Source organism: Staurois parvus, unplaced genomic scaffold, assembly GCF_062004578.1.
Source record: "Staurois parvus isolate SC_StPar_1 unplaced genomic scaffold, SC_StPar_1.0 ptg000430l, whole genome shotgun sequence".
In the NCBI taxonomy this organism is placed as follows: Eukaryota; Metazoa; Chordata; class Amphibia; order Anura; family Ranidae; genus Staurois; species Staurois parvus.
This window is the reverse complement of record NW_028318226.1, coordinates 2621942-2643229: the sequence shown is the minus strand read 5'-3', so window position 1 is coordinate 2643229 and position 21288 is coordinate 2621942. Positions and strand designations below refer to the sequence as shown.

The 21288-nt window shown below is 42.3% G+C and overlaps 1 protein-coding gene across 2 annotated transcripts in view; it reads left to right on the top strand.

Moving 5' to 3' along the window:
• CNOT12 (CCR4-NOT transcription complex subunit 12) overlaps positions 1-19609 on the top strand; it is a 113660-nt gene extending 94051 nt beyond the window's left edge. For both annotated transcript variants that reach the window (XM_089687582.1, XM_089687581.1), the window contains 3 exons: positions 5418-5578; positions 11415-11515; positions 15696-19609. In XM_089687582.1, the coding sequence (XP_089543708.1) occupies positions 5418-5578; positions 11415-11515; positions 15696-15774 (341 nt within the window). In that variant the 3' untranslated portion in view covers positions 15775-19609. The remainder of the gene's footprint in view (positions 1-5417; positions 5579-11414; positions 11516-15695) is intronic.
• Positions 19610-21288: the final 1679 nt, after the last annotated feature.

Below are 21288 nucleotides of genomic sequence, written 5' to 3'. Positions count from 1 at the left end.
GGATGGTGGCACAGGAGGAGATAGCTGTGGGGGATGGAGTGGTAGGAAGAGTGGAGGAGGTTGGTCAAGTTAGCAGGGGGTGGGGTAGGCTTCCCTGAAGAGATGGATTTTCAGGGTGCGCCTAAAGGAGAGGAGAGTAGGTGATAATCTGATGGGTTGGGGCAGGGAGTTCCAGAGGATGGGTGACACCCTGGAGAAGTCCTGGAGGCGGGCATGAGAGGAGGAGACCAGGGAACTAGAGAGAAGGAGGTCTTGTGAGGAGCGGAGTGTGCGTGCTGGGCGGTACTTTGATATTAGGTCAGTGATGTAGTTCGGGGCAGTGTGGTGGACTGCTTTGTACGTCAGTGTTAGGATTTTGAATTGATCCGTTGCGCAATCGGAAGCCAGTGGAGGGATTGGCAGAGGGGGGTGGCGGAAACGGAGCGGTTGGAAAGGTGAATGAGTCTGGCAGCCGTATTCAGGATCGACTGAAGTGGGGATAGCCAGCGGCGAGGCAGGCCAGTGAGGAGGGAGTTGCAGTAGTCGAGTCGTGATATGATGAGGGAGTGGATGAGCTGTTTAGTGGTTTCTGGGGTTAGGAACGTGCATATTTTGGCGATGTTGCGGAGGTGGAGTCTGCACGAGTTTGTTAAAGATTGGACTTGGGGCTGGAAGGATAGGTTGGAGTCCAGAATGACACCAAGTACTCTGGCCTGCAGGGCGGGTTTGATATTGGCGTTGTTGGATGTGATGGAGAAGTCAATGGGGGGTGGGGTCCGGGCTGGGGGGGAAGACAAGAAACTCTGTTTTGGAGAGGTTCAGTTTAAGGAAGTGGAGCGACATCCAATCTGATATGTCGCTCAGTAGGTGTGTGATTCGGGCGGAGACCGAGGGGGTGAGGTGGGGGGTTGAAAGATAGATTTGTGTGTCGTCGGCATAGAGGTGGTAGTTGAAGCCGTGAGAGTGTATGAGTTGGCCAAGGGAGGAGGTGTAGATGGAGAAGAGAAGGGGCCCAAGGACAGAGCCTTGAGGGACCCCAACAGAGAGGGGGAGTGAGGGGGAGGTGGTAGCATTATAGGTAACGCTGAAGGAGCGTTGTGACAGGTAGGATGAGAGCCAGGAGAGAGCAGAATCTCTGAGGCCGAGGGAGTGTAGTTTTTTGAGGAGGAGGGGGTGGTCGACTGTGTCGAAGGCCGCAGAGAGGTTGAGGAGTAGGAGCACTGAATAGTGGCCATTAGCTTTGGCGGTTAGAAGGTCGTTGGAGAGTTTGAGTAAGGCGGTTTTGGTGGAGTGTAGGGGACGGAAGCCAGACTGTAGGGGATTGAGGAGGTGGTTGACGTTGAGGTGAGAGCATAGGCGGGTGTAGACGAGGCGCTCGAGGAGTTTAGATGTAAATGGGAGCAGGGAGATGGGTCGGAGGTTGTTCGGGTCATTGGGGTCCAGGGAGGGCTTTTTAAGTATGGGGGTGATGTGTGCATGTTTCAGAGGGGAGGGGAAAGTGCCTGAGGAGAGGGAGAGATTGATTATGTGGGTGAGGGAGCATAGGATGGAGGGGGAGGGAGGTCGTAGGAGTTGTGAGGGGATAGGGTAGAGGGGGCAGGTGGTGAGGCGGGCATCAGAGAGGATCTTGGAGACTTCCTCGATGGTAGTAAGGTCAAAGGTGCGGAGTGTTGGGGGAGCTTCAGTATGAGGAATGTAGGGTGGGGTGGAAGTGGAGGTCAGAGCAGTGGTGGGGCTGTGGGAGAGGGGTGATGAGGGGGTAGCTGAGTGAGGGGGAACGGGGTTGGAGGGAGTTTGAGCAGTGACGAAGTCCCTGCGGGTTATGTCGAGGGGGAGGGGGGATGAGGGGGTAGCTGTGTGAGAGGTGACAGGTTGAGAGGGCGTGTGAGTTGCGACAATGTCCTTGCGAATTGTGTCAATCTTGTTTTTGAAGTGATTGGCAATCTCAAGGGCGGTGAGTGAGGTGCTGGGTGGAGGTGGGGGTGGCGAGAGTAGAGAGTTGAAGGTGGAGAAGAGTCGGCGAGGATTGGAGGAGAGGGTCTTGATGAGGGTCAGGAAGTACGCTTGTTTGGCTACGTGGAGGGAGGAGGTGTAGTTGTGGAAGGCAGATTTGTAGCGGGTGAAGGCTTGTTGGGATTTTGGTTTTGCGCCATAGTCGCTCCAGGGCACGACTGTGTCATTTGAGGGTTTTGGTGTGATCAGTCTGCCAGGGCTGAAGTGGTCGGGGTCTGACGTTGCGTGTGGTTAAAGGTGCTAGTGAGTCAAGGGCTGTTGACAGCGCGTTGTTGTAGGCAGTCATAGCCAAGTCAAGGCAAGACAGGGGGAGGATGCTGTCATGGAATTGATCAGCTGCAGAGTGGAGGGGGGCAGGGTTAAGGTTGCGGAGGTTACGGCTGGTAGTAGTGTGACATTTGGAGCGGTAGGCATTGGAGGACGAGGAGATAGAGAAGGTAATCAGGTTGTGGTCAGAGAGAGGGAATGGGGTGTTAGTGAGGTTGTGGGGAGCGCAGCGGTTGGAGAAGACAAGATCAAGGATATTACCGTTGGAGTGGGTGGTGGATTGTATGCACTGTGCAAGTGCAAAGGAGGTTAAGTGGAGGAGATGGGATGTGTCCGGGTTGTCGAGGTTGACAGGGATGTTGAAATCCCCAAGGATGATGGTGGGTAGCTCAGAGGAGAGGAAGAAGGGTAGCCAGGAGGAAAAGTCATCCAGGAAGCGGGGTATGAATCCAGGAGGCCGGTATATCACAGCAATCTTCAGGGGGGTTGGGGAGAATAGTCGGACACAGTGGGCCTCGAAGGAGGAGAAGGATAGGGAGGGGGGGTTTGGGAGGACTCGGAAAATGCTCTGCGGTGACAGGAGCAGACCAACCCCACCGCCTTTACGACCGTCAGGTCTGGGTGAGTGGGTCCAGGTGAGACCTCTGTAGGAGAGTGCAGCAGGGGAGGTAGAGTCAGTGGGCTGGATCCAGGTTTCTGTCAGGAATCTAGGAATGACCAGAAAGGTGTGGACTGACACAGGGAAACGCAGGTTTCAGGTATAGTATAATAATACAGTTTATTATTAGCCACCCAGATATATATAAACGCACAGTGAACAAACCAACCTTCCACTAATCTTAGTAGGTGCAGGAACACAGGCGTAGTCAGGGCTGGAGAGGTGGAACGGTCAGGCCAGCCGTAGGGTTCTGTAATGACCGTTTGGTGGTACCTCTAGTGGTCCCCAGGACAGGATTCCCCAGGGCGCGGAGTCTAAGTCCCAGTCTGCTTATTCACCAGGGCCCCTGATGGTGGGGATGGACTTAGAGCAGACAGGAACCAGGTCGCGGCCCCTGAGTACACCTGCTAGTGGTAGAGGGATCCGCCAGAGGTATGTGCAGGTACGGCTGGATCCGTGCAGGATGGATGGATGGCAGAGTAGTTAGCGTGGTCAGACGGGCCACGTCAGCAACGTGCGGGCAGCAAGGTACCAAAAGGAGCAGGCAGAGCATGGTCAAGGTCACAAGCCGGGTTCAGTAACTCACGGACAGCGCGGTACAGGGGATCAGGCAGAAGAATGGTCAGGCAAGCCAGGGGTTCAACAGGAGACGGTCAGCAGAGGTCAGGATCAAGCCGGGTCAGCAACGAAGCAGGAACACAGGATACCAGGTACAGAGGCTCATGGGAAAAACATACACCAAGGCCCAGAGCACAGGCCTGGCCATGCCTTAAATACACCTTTCTGCAATCAGCACCAGGTTTGGCTGATTGCACGTGTGAGCTTCTGGCTGCTGAGAGCACCCGCTGGTCAGCTCTGGTACTGCAGCCCACACGGCAGGTGAGTCCCACCACCAGTGCTGAGTCCATTCCTGACAGTTTCTGTGATCGCTAGGAGGTTGAGGGAGCGGGAAACAAAGAGGTCGTGGATGGCGGTAAGCTTGTTGCACACCGATCGGGCGTTCAGGAGTACACATGAAAACGGGGGGGAGATTTTAGGGAGCAGGGCGACAGATACTAAGTTGCGGGGGATGCGGCAGGACGTGGAGGCAGGAGGGTGTTGTGTGGGTGAGGGAGGTGGTAGAGGTCCAGGATTCGGGGAGATGTCCCCCGCGGTTAGGAGGAGGAGAAGGGTGAGAAAGGTGGCATGGGAGCGGGATGTGCAGGAGCGTGAGAAACTACTAGTGGAGGTGTTTGGGTCAGTGGGAGAGTGGAGTAATAGGAGGAGGTGGTGGGTGCCGTAGAGGGGCGAAGGAAGTAGTGAGGACACAATATACAATTGTTTGGGAGGAGCAGAGGGATATAGTGAATGGATTTTGGGAACGGAGGAGAGGAAAATGAGGAGGAGTGGAAGAGGCATTTTGGGGAGGTGAAGAGAGCAATAGTAGGGAGATGATAGCAATGAGGGGGAGATGTACAAGTTTTGGGGTGGAACAGAGGGGTAAGGAAATGAGATTTGGGAACAGAGGATAGTAATATGATAAGGAGAAGAGGGGATGTATTGTATAAAAGGTACACGGAGTGGGACTCAGGTATGAAAGAGAGGTTTTCCAGCGTGCAGTAGAGTTACTTGTAGTTGTTGTGTCTTCCTGCTGCTTAAGTTCTCCTGCTTTAGTTTAACTGCATCGCACTCTTTCAAAGCAGCACTCAATCAGAATCAGCACCCCGATCAGAGACACTGCCCCCCATCAGAGATCTCCCCCCATGAGCTGATCTAAATTTATAGGGAGATGCTCAAATGAGCATTTAACTCCACCCCAATTAGAGGCTGATAAGGATCACATGAATAGTGGGGGATGTTACAGGGAGCAGGCTACAGTCATAAACTGGGTGCAGCTAAAGGTGAGGACTGGTCAACAGTTAGAATTGTTTTTATCATGCAGTGGAGTTGTGCTCCCACTGCATGGATTGGCTGCTCATTTCTTCTATGGGTGAGGACAAAGCTCATACTCGCCTAACCCACCGGTCCTATGGAAAACCGCTTTCCCTCACGGTCTACTGGTGGACTGTACTTATCTGTGGAGCTTGCATTGAGCATGCTGATGTCAAGTACAGCCCATTTACAAGATTGCTGGACCGCAGGGAGGCAGGAGCCGAGAGGACCGGTCTTATGCGGGGAGGATAGGCAAGTCAGGAAAGTATATCTTCCCTAGAACAAAATGACCATTTGATCCATGCAGTGCCAGCACAGCCCCAGTGCACAAAACCAAAAAATGTTTTCCCTGGATTTCTGCTTTAAGTCACAAGAATGTCTCGTGTCATAACTGATCACGTGCAACACCATGGCGACTGAAAATCAAAAAGAGGCTAAGATGGCAGCTTCCTCGGCTGTAAAGGATAGGAGGGTTTAGTTCTACTTTAAAGCTAGTGGCAGACTGCATCATATATTGTTTTTTATTTTACTTTTCATAGTTCCACTTATATGTTTTAAAGGTATATGTTCATGTACTTATTTCTTCTAGAGCCAAAAAGCTTCCCAGAAAAGACCTCTGATGAAGAGGATAAAAATGAGAGATCTCCTGATGGAACTCCTGTTGAAACTCCAGGCAATTCCCCATCACCAATTAAATCTCCCAACAAAAAAGGAATTTTTGGTGGAATAATCTCGCCGTCACTTCTGAAGGTAACACTATTAATATGTGAGACTAAAAAATATATATGTTTGTAAGTCATAGCAATTTTCTTTTTACTGCTCAAAGCAGATCTATTCTGCTGCTGGTTAGAAAGTGATTGATAAGCAGTTTAAGGTTAGTGACTGCACTTTTGGGGAAGGTGTACTGATATGTGGCAAGAAATAATTTACAGAATTTTCAAAGGGCTTGTGATTTACTGGCCAATAATGTTTCTTGATATTATTGTTGGCTTGCCAGGCAGCTAAGCCATTGCTGCTGCAAAATAAAAAGGATCAGTATATGGAAATGTCAATAACAAAGGTAGAAATACTGGTAATATGCACATGCTTGAGAAATTAAGGTTAGGGATAAGAAAAGACGTTTTTATACCAGCTTGCTACTTATGCGTGTGACCAATAGTAACATTTCCGGGTTTTTGTAATAGATGCCACTTACTTCTAACTTTGCTCCTGCAAGATATTAACTGTGCAGCATCTCCAGCGCTGCCTAAAATGTTACTAAACCCACAACAGTAAAATCAGCTTGTATGTGCAGTAAATCATGCTTGTTACACTCACTGTAGAACCTAAGGGGTTAATCCTCTGCATTGTGTAAAATGGCTGTTTGATCCTTTCTTCTCTGTTCCTCCCCTTTTTCAAGCGACCACCGCTTATTTCCAGACTGAACAGTAGGCATGCACATGCTCAGTTTGGTGTGTTTTGCTAGAGAGGTTTTTTTTCCTTGGGAGAGTGCATGTGAGCAGCACAGGGCCAATCAGCACTGTCCAGACAGAGGTCAGGGGATTTCCATCCTCCTAAAGCAGAAAGAAAACTCCTCCTACAAGCTTTAGCTAGTGCTCTGCTAGACACTGACAGAAGTCACAAGACTGCTCTAACTTCTGATGAGAAAAGGTATTTAGCAGTTTAAATTTACTAAAATAATTGCACTTCCATGTTCTGTGTACAGTGGGAGACCAGATATAGTGAATGCATAGTCCTGGGTTTAGTAACATTTTAACTTCTCTCCCACAAACTTCCAGTTTTGTTTTGCACTTATAACAAATATCTTCAGTGGTATATTTAAAGTATATGGAAGCCCTAAAAAATGACTTATTTTGCTTACTTGGCTCCTTTTGATCTGTTAAATATACAGTTGAAAATGTTGTATTCTATCTGTTTGATAAGTTCAAGAAAATACCTGTTGATCTTGGCAAAAATCTTGTTACTTGATAACTTCCTGTGCACTCTGCCTGTGCTGACTGATATCAGTGACATTGTTCTTAGCTGGGATTCAAATGGTGGCCATCCTTAAATGTTCAAGGAGTCAAGAATGAAAAGGCACCATGAAGACCAATATGATGGTTTTGTTGTGTCCACCGAAAAAAAGGAAAGAGGAGAGGTGGTAGAATCCTTTTAGTGTAGTGCGTATACGTGGTATAGTGGTGAACTAAATAAAATTTAGGCAGAAAAAGAGGAAAATAAATAACTTACATCTGATGAGACAAGCAACCTTCCAGGGGTGCAGGTGAAGAAAATTCATAGAACTTTATTTCACTTAAAACACGTTCTGTGGCTCACAAATGGCCCTTCCTTAGTTTATGGTGATACACAAAAGTTTCCTGGTTCCAGACTTTACCATACCATGACATGAACATGCTATGGTAATCTGTAATGTATTAGATTTTTTATTGCTCCAATGGGTTTGCATGCTTTAAAAGACCAAAAGGGAGAAAATTAAGAGAAGTTGTTAGGCATTACAAACACTTTAGCATTTTATAGCAGTTTGCATTTGCAAAACTGAAGTTATGGGCAAAAGAAGGCTGGAGGAATGGAAAGAGTGATTGATTAGGAAAAAAGTTATGCCTGACTTTTGAGAAAGCTCCTCTGAGAAAGTGAAAGGTATAGCCTTATGAGGAGTCAACTGAAGGAGCTCTTGAGTAAGTGTGTGAGGGCCTACAGATATGGTTAAAGTATAACCAAAGACATTTTTTTTGTAGATTTGGATAGAGTGCTAAGGGATTAGAATTAATGATTTTATTGCTGTCTGTTTTCTCAGTAGAGGTGTTTACTCCCTCTAATGCCCATACATACATTTAGAATATCAGACGAATGATCATTGTTTTTTTTTTTTTCCTGCATGCTAGTCTCATATATAGAAGAGGTTACCAAAGTTACGATAATTCTTTAACCATTTCAATACCGTGCAATTTTACACCTTCCTGCCCAGGCCATTTTTCAGGTTTCAGTGCTCTCACACTTTGAATGACAATAGCGCAGTCATACAACATTGTACCCAAATTTAAATTTTATCATTCTTCACACAACTAGAGCTTTCTTTTGGTGGTATTTAATCATTGCTGGAGTTTTTATTTTTTGCTAAATTAATAAAAAAGTCCGAAAATTTTGAAAAAATTTGTTTCTGTTATAAAAGTTTGCAAATAAACAATTGTTCTTCATAAATTTAGGCCGAGATATATTCTGCTACATGTCTTTGGTGAAAATAACCCAAATTAGGATATATTTTTTAGTTTGTAGGAAAGTTATAGAGTTCACAAACTATGGTATAGATCTGAATATTGATCAATCCTGAAGTACTGACAGCCAATCTAATTTCTTGAGGTCCAAGAATGTCAGAATAGTACAGATATCCCCCAAATGACCACTTTTTGCAAAGTAGATAGTCCGTCGTACTTCATAAGAGGCATGGCGAGTTTTTTGAAGTTGTATTTTTTTTGTCATAATTTTTTGGAAAATGGAAAAATAAAAAAAAAATTATTTTCACTATTTTTTTTTACATACTGTCACCAGTGCAGTACAGGGTCATCATATAACTGGCATGGCGGTGATCAGGGACACTGACGTGACAGTGTGAAAAAAAAAAAATATATATATATATTTTTTTTTTATTTTACATTTTTTATTAAATTCTTTTTCTTTTTTTTAAGATTATTTTTTCATATTTCACTATGTCCAAAGTAGTACAATGTTACCATAGTAACATTGTACTACTTTGGGGAAGTGATCAGTATTTTTTTTTTTTTTTTTTACACAATTTGCTTATAGCAAAGAATTACTTTGCTATAAGCAAGCATTTACCTGAATGACATTGATTCATTCAGGGTTTTTTTTTTTGTGCTTAGCTGTGATTTGGCCACTGCTAATCACATGACATGTGCATGTGATTAGTTGTGACCATTCACAGCTAGACACTAGTATACAATGGATGGCATGAATGAAGCCATCCATTGTATACAACTGTCATGTGACCTGCTGTGATTGGTCACAGCAGGTCACATGGTATCGGCAATGGGGGCCGGTACTCAGATCTGTCATCGGCCATGTCCGAGGTACACGGCTGGTGACAGATCGCGCCGCTGCGCGGCTCTGCAAGTGTGCAAACTGCGCATGTGCGGGAGGACGCCATATTGCGGCCTCCCTGAAAGCTACTACATTTTTGCAGACGCCATTTGGCCATAGGCCGGGCGTCAAATGGTTAACGACAGAACAAAAAATCTGAAGTATTATTGTATTTCTGATGACTACTGTACTGGTTAAATGAAAATCGTACGATTCGGTATTGTACGATAAAAATTTTCATGCTTGTCCCTTCTATTTTTTCCCGGATGATTGCAATGTACTAATAACTAGATTATCATACGATTGCTTTAAAAGTGGCAATTTTCGTACGATATTCTGACTGTGTATATGGGGCTTAATTGTCCTAACCACCATTGTCTCTGGGAACGAGAGTGAGAAAGTGAGAGTAAATCCAGAAATTTGAGTTGCCACCAGAACAAGAATAGAGGAGGGATCTTCAAATAGGGACACATATTTACATGACAGCTGTCTAAGAGGGATTTATTTTCCTGACATCGGAAGATATAAAGATATATTTTTGCTTCCTGTGTGTGTGTATATACAGTATATATAAATACATACAGTTGTGTTCAAAATAATAGCAGTCAGACATCACTAACCTGATCAATCACTGTTTTTGGTAAATAAATTTACTAGCAGGTGTAGTAGAGTAATAGAAATCCAACAGACCCAACAGTCATGCTGCTGATGCTGTGTAATTGAATCACTAATTGAAAGGGGCATGTTCAAAATAATTAGTGAGGTCATTCATTCTTTGAAAAACAGGTGGCAATTATTGCCCTTATTTAAGGAAGGAAGGAAGGCAGCAAATGTTGAACATGCTGGTTACAGTGCATTTCTCTCTGAAATTCTGAGGAAAATGGGTCGTTCGAGATATTGTTCAGAAGAACAGCGTACCTTGATTAAAAAGTTGATTGGAGAGGGGAAAACATTTAAAGAAGTGCAGAAAATGATAGGCTGCTCAGCTAAAATGATCGCAAATGCTTTAAAATGGCAACCAAAACCTGAAAGACGTGGAAGAAAGCGAAAAATGACCATTCGAATGGATAGAAGAATAGCCAAAATGGCAAGGACTCAGCCAACAATCAGCTCCAAGAAGATCAAAGAAGGTCTAAAGTTACCAATGAGTACAGTTACAATTAGAAGACGCCTATGTGAAGCCAAGCTATCTGCAAGAAGCCCCCGCAAAGTCCCACTGTTGAAAAAAAAGACATGTGCTGAAGAGGTTACAATTTGCCAAATTTGACTGGCCTAAAGAGAAATGGCGCAACATTTTGTGGACTGATGAAAGTTAGATTGTTCTTTTTGGGTCTAGTGGCCGGAGACAGTTTGTCAGACAACCCCCAAACACTGAATTCAAGCCACAGTACACTGTGAAGACTGTAGTTGTGCAAGCATCATGATATGGGGATGTTTCTCATACTACGGTGCTGGGCCTATTTATCGCATACCAGGGATCATGGATCAGTTTGAATACATCAGAATACTTGAAGAGGTCATGCTGTCTTATGCTGAAGAGGAAATGCCCTTGAAATGGGTGTTCCAACAAGACAACGACCCCAAACACACCAGTAAAAGTGCAACATCTTGGTTCCAGACCAACAAGATTGACGTTATGGAGTGGCCAGCCCAATCCCCGGATCTTAATCCAATAGAAAACTTGTGGAGTGACTTCAAAAATGCAGTTTCTGAGGCAAAACCAAGAAATAGAGAAGAACTGTGGAATGTAGTCCAATCATCCTGGGCTGGAATACCTGTTCACAGGTGCCAGAAGTTGGTTGACTCCATGCAACACAGATGTACAGCAGTTCTCAGAAACAGTGCTTATACAACTAAATATTAATTAAGTGATTCAAAGGAAAGCAAATCTTCAAACATTTTTCAGTTTATATAGTGAATGTTTGAGTTTGTAAAGAAGAATACAAACACTGCTATTTTTTTGAACAGTCTAATATTAATTTTTCTTAAATTTTTTTAGAGGAGCAACACAAATTTGATATATTTTTCTTCATATTTTGATTTAGAATAGAATGTGTAGTGTTCCCAATGCATTTGTGTGTATGGAAAAAAAGCTATTAGAAGGATTTTGAGCTTTATTCACTTTTTTCAACACACTGCTATTATTTTGAACACAACTGTATATATATTATACTCTGTGTATGTAATGCAACTGTACCTCAATTACTAAGAGAGGGGTGCATGGTAGTGGTGGTTGAATTCAAAGCTCAGGTCAAGTCAGTCACTTAGAAAGTATTGAAGTCAAAGAATCCATATGTTTGCTAAGCAACTTGCTTTTTTAGAAGGTCAACGACGACGTTCTTCTAAAATGTTTTTTCTTGGTACATGTTTTAAGTCCTCAGAACAACTATTATTTTACGATCATTGAGCTTTGCTTTAACTATGAATGCATGGATTTGAGTAGAATAAACATGTAATCGGAAAATAGATAACTATACAAATCTATACCTAGGGTCGGTTAAAAACTCGCAGCAAAACTACTGAGGATGAAACAGTTAGACCAGAGGCAGAAGAGTCAAAATCCCCTGGAAAAGAAAAACCAGAATCTTCAAGGTAAGAATGAGCATTACAGCTGTGTCTAGGCAGTAATGCATTTGGCTCACATTTGGTGTTCACTGTAAATAAAAAAAAAAAAATCAGAGCACCTGTGGTCAGTAGGAGGAAAAGTGCCCCATCACTGGTATTAGTGGGAAGAATAGTGTCCCATCGCATCAGTGCAAGGAATTGTATCCCATTGTAGGTATCAGTGGAAAGAAGAGAGCCTCCTTGTTGGTATCAGTGGGAAGAATAGTGCCTCAGCACTGGTGTAAGTGGGAGGAATTGTGCCTCATCATTGGTGTCAGTGGAAGGAATAATGCCCCTCCGTTGTTGTCAGTGGAAGGAATAGTGCCCCATTGTTGGTGTCAGTGGGGGGAATAGTCCCCTAACATTGGTGTCAGTTTAAGGAATAGTGCTCCATTGTTAGTGTCAGTGGGAAGAATAGTGCCTCATTGTTGGTGTCAATGGAAGAAATAGTACCTAATCATTGGTGTCAGTGAAAGGAATAATGCCCCATCGTTGACGTCAGTGGAAGGAATTTTTGTTGTCAGTAAGAGGGGGATAGTGCCTTCTATTAGTGGAAGGAATAGTGCCCCAAGGGCAGGATAAAGGTAAGTTGAGGGCCACAGTTTAGAGATCCTCGCTCTAAATAACTACTTTCAAACGAGATTTAATTATTTATTTATAGTTCCAAGTTGTAGTGTGTGTGTGTGTGTGTGTGTGTGAATCATTGGGGGTGAGAGGGACTACTTCTATCTATCATGATAGTTCCATGATTCATTACAAACCATGCCAAAACCAAAATGTGAGGCAGTCCTTGTAGAACATTCATTTTTTCCAGCCATACAATGAAACCAGGACAAAAAGCAGGGAAAATAGAAAAGCATTTAGGTGCCAAAAGTACACATGCAAAATATTCATTAGGAATGGCTCCCCTAGAAGAATCAGTGATGGAAAAGGATCCGGGGGCTGCTTGCAGATCACAGATTTAGCAATAGCATGCAATGCCAAGCTGCAACTAACAAAATACTCTCATGCAGGGGCGGACTGACCATTTGGAAACTCGGGCACTGCCCGAGGGCCCGGGGTCAGTAGGGGGCCCCATGAGATGCCCCTGGCATCTTTTTCATAGGCTATTTTGAGTTTGGGCAAGGACACAGGGGCCCCATGATCCCCTTTTGCCCGGGGGCCCCATGAGTTGTCAATCCACCCCTGCTCTCATGCATTAAAAAAGAATATTGTATATTCAAGAGATAAATCAATAATTCTACCACTTTACTGGTTCAACCTCATCTTGAATATAAAGTTCAGTTTTGGTCACCAATCCTCAGGAAAGACTTCAGCGAAAGGCATCAAAACAATAAAGGGGATGGAGGACCTCAGCTATGTGGATCTATTACATAGATTACAGTTATTCACACTGGAGAATAGGCACTTAAGAGGGGATATGATTACAATGTACAAATATATCAAAGGTGTCATAAGTAACAGTAATAAATTGTTTACTCTAAAGTCACTGTAAAGGACACGTGGTCATGATTTGAGGTTGGAAGAAAGGAGGTTTAACCTTAGATTGTGGAAAGAGTTCTTTACTGTTAGAGCAGTACAAATGTGGTACTCACTGCACCAGGAAATAATATTAGTCCCATATTAGGTCATCCTTACACTGGACTCTGGACTCCTCGATAGTGTCCATGACATCCTGGGGGACATATGGATAGTCCAGCCCACACTCCAAAGCTACTCTCTTCTGTACTTCTCTCTGCAGTTGGGAGAAATGGGGAAGAGGAGTGAGGGGACCAAAGGATCCATTTTTGTAAAGTAGGGTTCTTGGCCTTGGTCATAGGCCAAGGTGAGGAGAACTTTGGTGGGACCTGAGTGGGTATCCTAACAAGCTCTGACCTGCAAGAACATCCAGCTGAGTCTGGTGTAAGCGAACATCCCAACGGTCCCGTCAGTGAGTCTATGTGTTTCATAGTGTCCCTCTAGTCCCATTCCTCCTCTGTCTCTTCTGGGGACCAGTCCTCCTGCTTGATCTCTAGGGGCCCAAATTCAGCTAATGGCCTTGGTGAATCCCAATCTATCCACTGACACTCTCTGCTGGCTCACCAGAGGACTGAGCATCCTCGCAGCTAGGCTTCTTCCAGGCGGAATGGTCAGGGCAGGTGGGCGAGTCTGGCTTCTCTGGGGCATCTGCTGGCTCTGTCAGGGCAGCACTTGTGGGCACCGGCCCTTCAGCAGCATCTTCGAGTGGATAGTGGGTGTTGGTGGGTAGCTTTCCTCTGCTGCATGGTTCCCCCATAGGTGTAGGGGAGTCATGGACCCAGGTCTGAAGAAGGAGCCTCTGAGGTCTGAAGAAGGAGACCTCAGAGGCTCCTTCTTCAGACCTCAGAGGTCTGAAGAAGGAGCCAATTGAGCATGCTCCGAAATGCATTGCTGCCCCCTTCACCTCCTACATCCGACTCTGCTCTCCAAGCCTCATTTTGATGCACAGGCACTTCCTGGGCTCTACTTCCTGATCCTATAGACAGTTTGTTGCTGGACGGCTGGATGTTCCATCTGGATCTTATTACACCCCATGAGTCTTTTTAACTATTTATCTTGTAAGTGCAATTTATCCATTGTTTACTAAATAAATCGTCAATACTGCACTTAGAGGCGCCTTCCTCTCTTGTTCTAGTAGAAGCCACCTGTGGAACAGGAAAGGGACATCTGTAGACTGGTTGCTGCGGGCAATGACGAGCAGGACAGAAATGGCAGTAGGCCCTTCATGGACATTAGTAAACATATACAGAGCATAGTCTTTGTTAGGGGCCACCTGTGGAGCAGTGCAAAGACTCTTGGATTGGCCCAGCATAGTTGCTAATAGCAAAAGTTCTTTAACACAGCAGCAATTATGATTACAGCACCACAGCAAAGCTTCCACGCCAATTCCATGACACTTTCCTCTGCTGCAGTGCTCTTCCTATGGCTTGTTAGGTGCTATAATAGATCCTGGAATAGTGAGCCCCTACATGTAGCACTACCTCCTTAGGAGTTGCAAAGTATTTGGGTCCCCCTATAGTCCTGTACAGTCAGGTAACACACATTTTTAACAGACTTGCATCCAGGAGTCAGTAACCAGTCCTTTGTTTTGATGTTTTATTAGGGGGATTTCAACTTTGATATGGTGAGATGCCCAATAGAACTGAGAAACTGAGGACAACTTCCTGAACTATATACAGTGCTTACAGCAAACAGTCTTTTGGAGAGCTAGTCAGCATCTCCTGTAGTACTAACCCAGACCCAAAATAAATTATCTTCTTTACCCAGCTTTCTGAAGGAAGCCTTGAGCAGGGGATCTGGTGTCTGTCACATAAATAGTGAAACAGTGCTAGGTGGCTAGGCTAATTGAAGCCTAACTCCCCCTAGCTGACTAGGAGGGTTCTACATTTGTCATGGTTTTATCTCCTGCCCTGAACTTGCAGGAGATTGCTGCAAAGAGTGGTGCTACATTATTATGCTGTAGATAATATAAGAAATAGAGAAAAAAAGCGCCACAAACTAAATAAAACAAAAGCTGCACTCCTAACCAAAAAAAAAGGTAAAAATGTGAATAAATCAAAGACTGCGCTAAATATAAGTAAATACAAAAATTATTAGCTTAAAATAATGATGTCCGTGATAAAAAAATATTATCTAAAAGTCCGTCCACCATCACAAAGTAATTAAACAGTTCTGAAATATTGTATAAATCAAACACCGTGCAAAAAAAATCCACCACTGAATGAAATGGGTACACTCACCAGAGCTCCATGCTGACCAGATTATAAGTCAGCAAAGCTAGCGTTTGCTCTGGGAGCGATGATCAGCAGAAGTAATCCAAACTGGGAGCAATATACTGCAAGCAGTATTTAGCGCACTCTTTGATTTATTCACATTATTATGCTGTGCCACTCTTTGAAGTCCCAGGCGGAACAAGAGGGTGAACAGGACCTTTGATGCCACCATTTCAGACCTCCTTGAAAAAGATATGTATGCAGATTATTTTCTAAAGTGTTGGGAATGCTTCAATTGAGGGAGTGAATGGTTGGAGTAACATTTCTAAGTTGCATTTATCACTTAGACCCAATGTATCATTTCACAAGTAAAAGCCTTCACCCAGTACTCTGTCTTGTAATATGTTCTTGTACTGAACCATTAATTTTATTTTCAGTCATTCTATGAACTGGTTATATGCATTGAAGAAAAAGAGAAAATCAACCAAAGAAGAAAAGAAAAAACAACCAAAGTGAACACTACTAAAAATAAATACATTTGATTCCCTTTTGAATAATATATATTCCACACAGAAAGATCAGACAGGTTGTAACACATGCATTTAGAGCTATACATTTAGTAAGTACACAAAAACAAACTGGTTTGTATGGCCTGAAATTTAAATGCTAGAACCTGTATCATATTTCCAGATGCATAAATAAAGATCATGGGCCCCACCAGTGACCTTCCTACTGTCATTGTTCTTATCATAATGTATGTTAAAATCAAGGATGGGTAAGAGGAGGACTGAACAGTACCTTACTAGGGACCTGAATTGTGACCTAGAGTGTTTAGGAAAAAGGGAGCATCAGTGACATGAATTAACTTTGAACAATAATTTTCCAGCTAACCACTCTGTCCTCAGAAGTTCGACAGTCTACTTACAGCAATTCAGATGTCAGGGTTTCAGTGTAAATTCTAAGCCCATCCTTCTACCGTCACTGCAAGAAAATGCTAAAACAGGTGGTGTAGTAGTCAGTAAAAAGAAAAATAAAATGCAAAAAAAAACAAAACTACAAAACAGTGTTGTAGTAGCATTAATAATGACCATCACATATTTTTAGATATTATGACATGATTGTTAGTAATCCTTCACACAATTACTCTATAACTGTAATACGAACCTCTTTAGTCCTCACTTCTGCTCCAGCCTACAATGTCATGGAGCTCCCTCGCTGGTGCTGACATCTTCTCCCCTCTGCATGAGCAGCTCAGTGGATATTCTAAAGTATCCTGTGGGGAAGAAAGTAAGGAGCCTCATGTCTATTCTGCAATTAAAAATCCTTCCTGCTCACAATTTTTAAAATTCAGGGTAAAGTTCTGCTTTGAATTGTATTTTTTTTTATGCAGAACTACAAAAAACTGTTAGTTTTTAGCTGTGGAGACATTCTGGGGTTTTTACAGCCCGAGGAAGACATACAGGGTTAATTTTAGTGCTGGCTAGGATGACCAGAAACTCTGAGGGTAATACATCTATGATTTTAATTCTAAATAAATTCTCCTTATCGTGGAGCCTGCAAAAGTGATATGTGACTAGTGTAAATGATTCTGAAGTCCAATGTAGTCAGGTATCGGCTCTTCCTGATTACAGATGTCACAGACAGTACAGAGTCAGTGTCCACAGCAGCCTCTGCAATCTTTATTAAAACAGTGATGGGTATAAGGTCATACAGTATGTCACATGCATACAGATTTCTATGTTTAAATTGCATCAACACCCCCACACTTAGCCCCCTTTCCACCCCCAGGCCCTATAGCAGTTATGTGGGCTGCTGTGGCCATTGTTAAGCTATGTGAATCTTTCTTGTAAAACCTATGAAATGTTTTATGGGTTTTTAATAGGTTAGAAAAGGGGCATTCAGTATGGCCACAATTTATCCAGCAACTTGCTTATGTAAGGCTTTCCCTAAAAAAATGTGGAACTGCATTCAATTTCCCAAATATGGCTGCTCAGAGTTAGAGCTTTAAAAATTCACTAATGGATATCGTAAACAATCATCATGGTTTTATTTGATAGCATACCTTGGTTTTATGCAATAAAATACTTTGTCTGAAATCCAGCATTGATAGCTCAGCACTATAGTCCTTGAAAGACATAAGGCAATAGTTGATTCAGATACTAGAGAAGGCGTAGATATGTCTTGACCTGGTAAGCATCAAGCATCACCTGTAATTGTTCAAGAGCTCCAAGCAAAGATATCATATTGAATCCAGATATATTCAGTGAAAAATGTATATATATATATATATATATATATATATATATATATATATATATATATATATACACATATACATATACATACATATATATATGTACACATGTATATTTTAAACCGTGATCTGTCTAGCTGGGGCTACTTCATTAGCTGTTGCAGTAAATGAGAAATCAGGTGGCATGATCAGTCCATTCAGTTTCCACCCATCTTTCCCAAGGGGTCTACCTAAATCTCATAGACTGATATGGCAGTGGCTTCATAAACTGAGGGAGGGATTTAAGCAAATGTGTCCCACAAAAAGGAGCCTGATAGCATGGGGAAAAGTGATTGCTTAAAAAGATTTAGTCTTTCTTTGTGGAGTGGGGGAAACAACCCTTTAAGATTATATTCAGATACTATAGAAAATGCAATACACATTATAAAATATGTATTTTAACTTTGTATTATGAACACTCTTTTCTGTTGTGTAAAGTTAATTTTTTGATTGATAAAAACAAAACCACAATTTGTGTGTTACAATACTCAAAGCACATTCTTCAACTTTTCCTTTGTTTCGTGGCCTAAGGGGTAGGGCTTAGGAAAATGCATGAAGTTAAATATGGTTAGGTGTGGGTTTGGGGGCTGATTGAGTGATGGTTGAAATGTCCCAATGATTTTAAGATATTCGTTATACACAGACTATATCCATACATTTATAAAATACTATGGGGTTGATTTACTGAAATGGGAGAGTGCAAAATCTGATGCAGCTCTGTCGAGAAACCAATCCGCTTCAATTTTTTTTTTTTTTTGTCAAAGCTTAATTGAACAGTCTGAAATTAAAAGCTGATTGGCTACCATGTACAGCTGCATCAGATTTTGCATTGTCCGGTTTTAGTAAATCAATCCCTCTATGTTCTCAATGTTCAGTGCCAGTCATCCAACCAAATTCCATAAATTTAGTCAAATGATTTCAGGCAATGAGGCTTGTGATAAATGATATTTAGTCAGGCACTCAGTAGCTGTTTGAACTCTGATCCCTTGGTAAATGTCTTATGACCAGCAAAGTTGCATTAGTCCTTAGGAATAAATTTCAAAAATCCCAAAAGCCAAATATTGCCTCATTTAGAAGCATAGAACGTCTGGAAAGTTCTAAGCATAGAAAACTATCATCATGACTGCACATAAGAGAAAACTGAATTTCTTGACGTAGCTTGAAACTGAAAAATCATTGTTAAGTACAATAAATTTAAATAGTCTATGCAAAAGATGTTTATTAATTTAGGCTGACCGAATCTCATCTCTAAAACCTTAGATGAGTTTTGGAAGGGGTTATAAGGTGCATGTTGTAAAAGTAGTGAAAAAACAATGTCATCCTGGGTAGATCTAACATTTTGATGTATCTGCCCCTCTGGCTATGTCCCAGTTTCAGAAATGACACCAGTACAGTACAGAGGAATCATGGCAATAAACATGGTGCACATGTGACAAAAGAAGTGTCACTTCATCCAGGTAGCCATAAGTGACTCATTTTCACCGGTATTATGCATTTTTTTAAAGCGAACAGTGAAAGGTCTTGGGGATTATTTTTAAAGTTAATCCAGAGTTTTATGTTGTACTACAAAATAATTTAGGCTATTTGGTATGTAGTTTACTGGCCCAGTTTGCCAAATCTAGAGGAAATGAATATATGGTGTTTTCTCTAAAATCTTAACATATTTGAGAAATGACAATTTAAAAGAGTTTTCTGAAATATGGGTCATTAACGTCCACAGAGACAATTCACACTAAGCAATAGGTTTTATACTGTACAAACCTTTCTTTTTTGCTTTGTCTGTAGGTAACTATGAGTAATGGGCTTACGAAAATTACATTTATTTTTCAGCTTCTTGTTACTGTCCAAATTTCTATCTTACAAATTTTACCTTGAATAAAAGACATAATTATATGTATTCTTTCTATTCTTGTTACTGTCCAAACTTCTGCCTTACAATTTTATCCTACATAAAAGACATTCCCATGCTTTTATTTTTATAGCAAAAATTGATGTTGATCACATTGTCTGCATGAACAGAAATGTAATTTAAGTGACACAATAAAGTTGTATAGTATATCCTGTGTCAGTGACTATTATTTCATGCTCTTGTTTACACTGTAGGCTAGTATGCGTCAGATTCATTGGAATGTGACATGAATGTAGGAATTGAAACTGCTTTTTTCCCTGGTTTTCAGTACAGTCAAACTTTAATCTGCAGGCATGACCAACTCTTCCCAAAATGTATTTGTTTTGAGTGTGGTAAGGTTTTGTCTGAAGCTTTGAAGATCTTCCACACCAGGAGCTCGGCTACACTAATTTGAGCTCAAGTGTTCCTGTGCCAAATTTACTAACAAGATACAGAACTTCTACAGCTGGCAATACAAATAGTTCAGCATCAAAGACCAGTATGGACCTGTATGATCATCTTGGAAGTGGGGAAAAGTCCAGGGGCAAGCCAAGTCAGCAACGGAAATCCAGGAGTATAGCAACAAAGAAACACAAGTCAACAGGGGGCTGACGATCATTCAGCAACTTGCACACCAGGGTGCTGACTTTAAATGGCCAGTGGGTGCCAGAAACTGTCATGCTTCACATGTGCAATGGCATGTGTGTGCACAATTGCATGCGTACATGCCCGAGCACCCACACACAATATCCGCGTGCATTTTTGTGCTTGGCCATACTGAGTACCTATACCCTTTCTTCTGCGGTTCATCCTCTGACATATAGTGAGAAGTAAAGATCAAATACAATAACTCACCCATGCTTATGTGACAAAACATAAAAACTCAATATGTGACAATTAATGCTGCTGTTCACAAGGTGAAATCACCATAACGAATATAATCAATAACAGCACAAAAAAATTTAATAAATATATAAAAAATTATAATAAAGTCCACAATCCCAAGGAAAATCCATGATTAAGTGCCCCAATCAAAGAAGTCCATGCCAAAACGAAATCCAAAATGTGTTCTTTAAAATAATATCACCACACAGTGCTCTGTGATTATTCTCGAATATATTCCACACTCAACATAATTGATGGACTCTTAGTTTGTAGTGCTTAAGAGTCAAAAACACTTGTTACTGCTGAGGTGTGATCCCAGGAATATTCAGGATTCAGAATGGGATATGGATAAAATTCCTCAATACATTCCAAAATTCCTCATGCAGGCAGAAGGGAAGCAAAAGAGGGAACGTTGATAGTGTAATAGTGTAACACTCCTTTATTTAAATAAAATTGAAGTACATATTGCACTCACGTGTTGTAAACAGAAGATAAGCCTTAAAATAGTGTGTAATCCGTGACCTCCCACATCTGTACAGTGCTAGTCAGCAAAAGGGCTCCGATGCGCCTCTAATCGCGTGCGCTCCACTCACCGGATGTGAAGTCGCGACAAACTTGCCAGAACCAGCAATTGCGTCAAGGCGTTTCGCCCCTGCTCAAGGGCGTCCTCACAGACAGTAATCTCCGGTCCCTGCAAGTAACATATACGCTTCCACTGCTCCTCCCACCTTCATGACTAACTTCCTATTGGGTGTACCGGCTTCAGATCCATAGTCCTAAGTACCACTTCCTGGTGTTAGGGTATGGATAATGTACTGCAATGTCTCATGCTATTAGATATCAAAATAATAAAAATACCTAAAAAATCAATATAAAAACATGCAAAATACAGAAAAGACATATTTCTGATAATATATATAAAATATATGATATATAATGTATAAAGTTTTTGGCACTATATAAA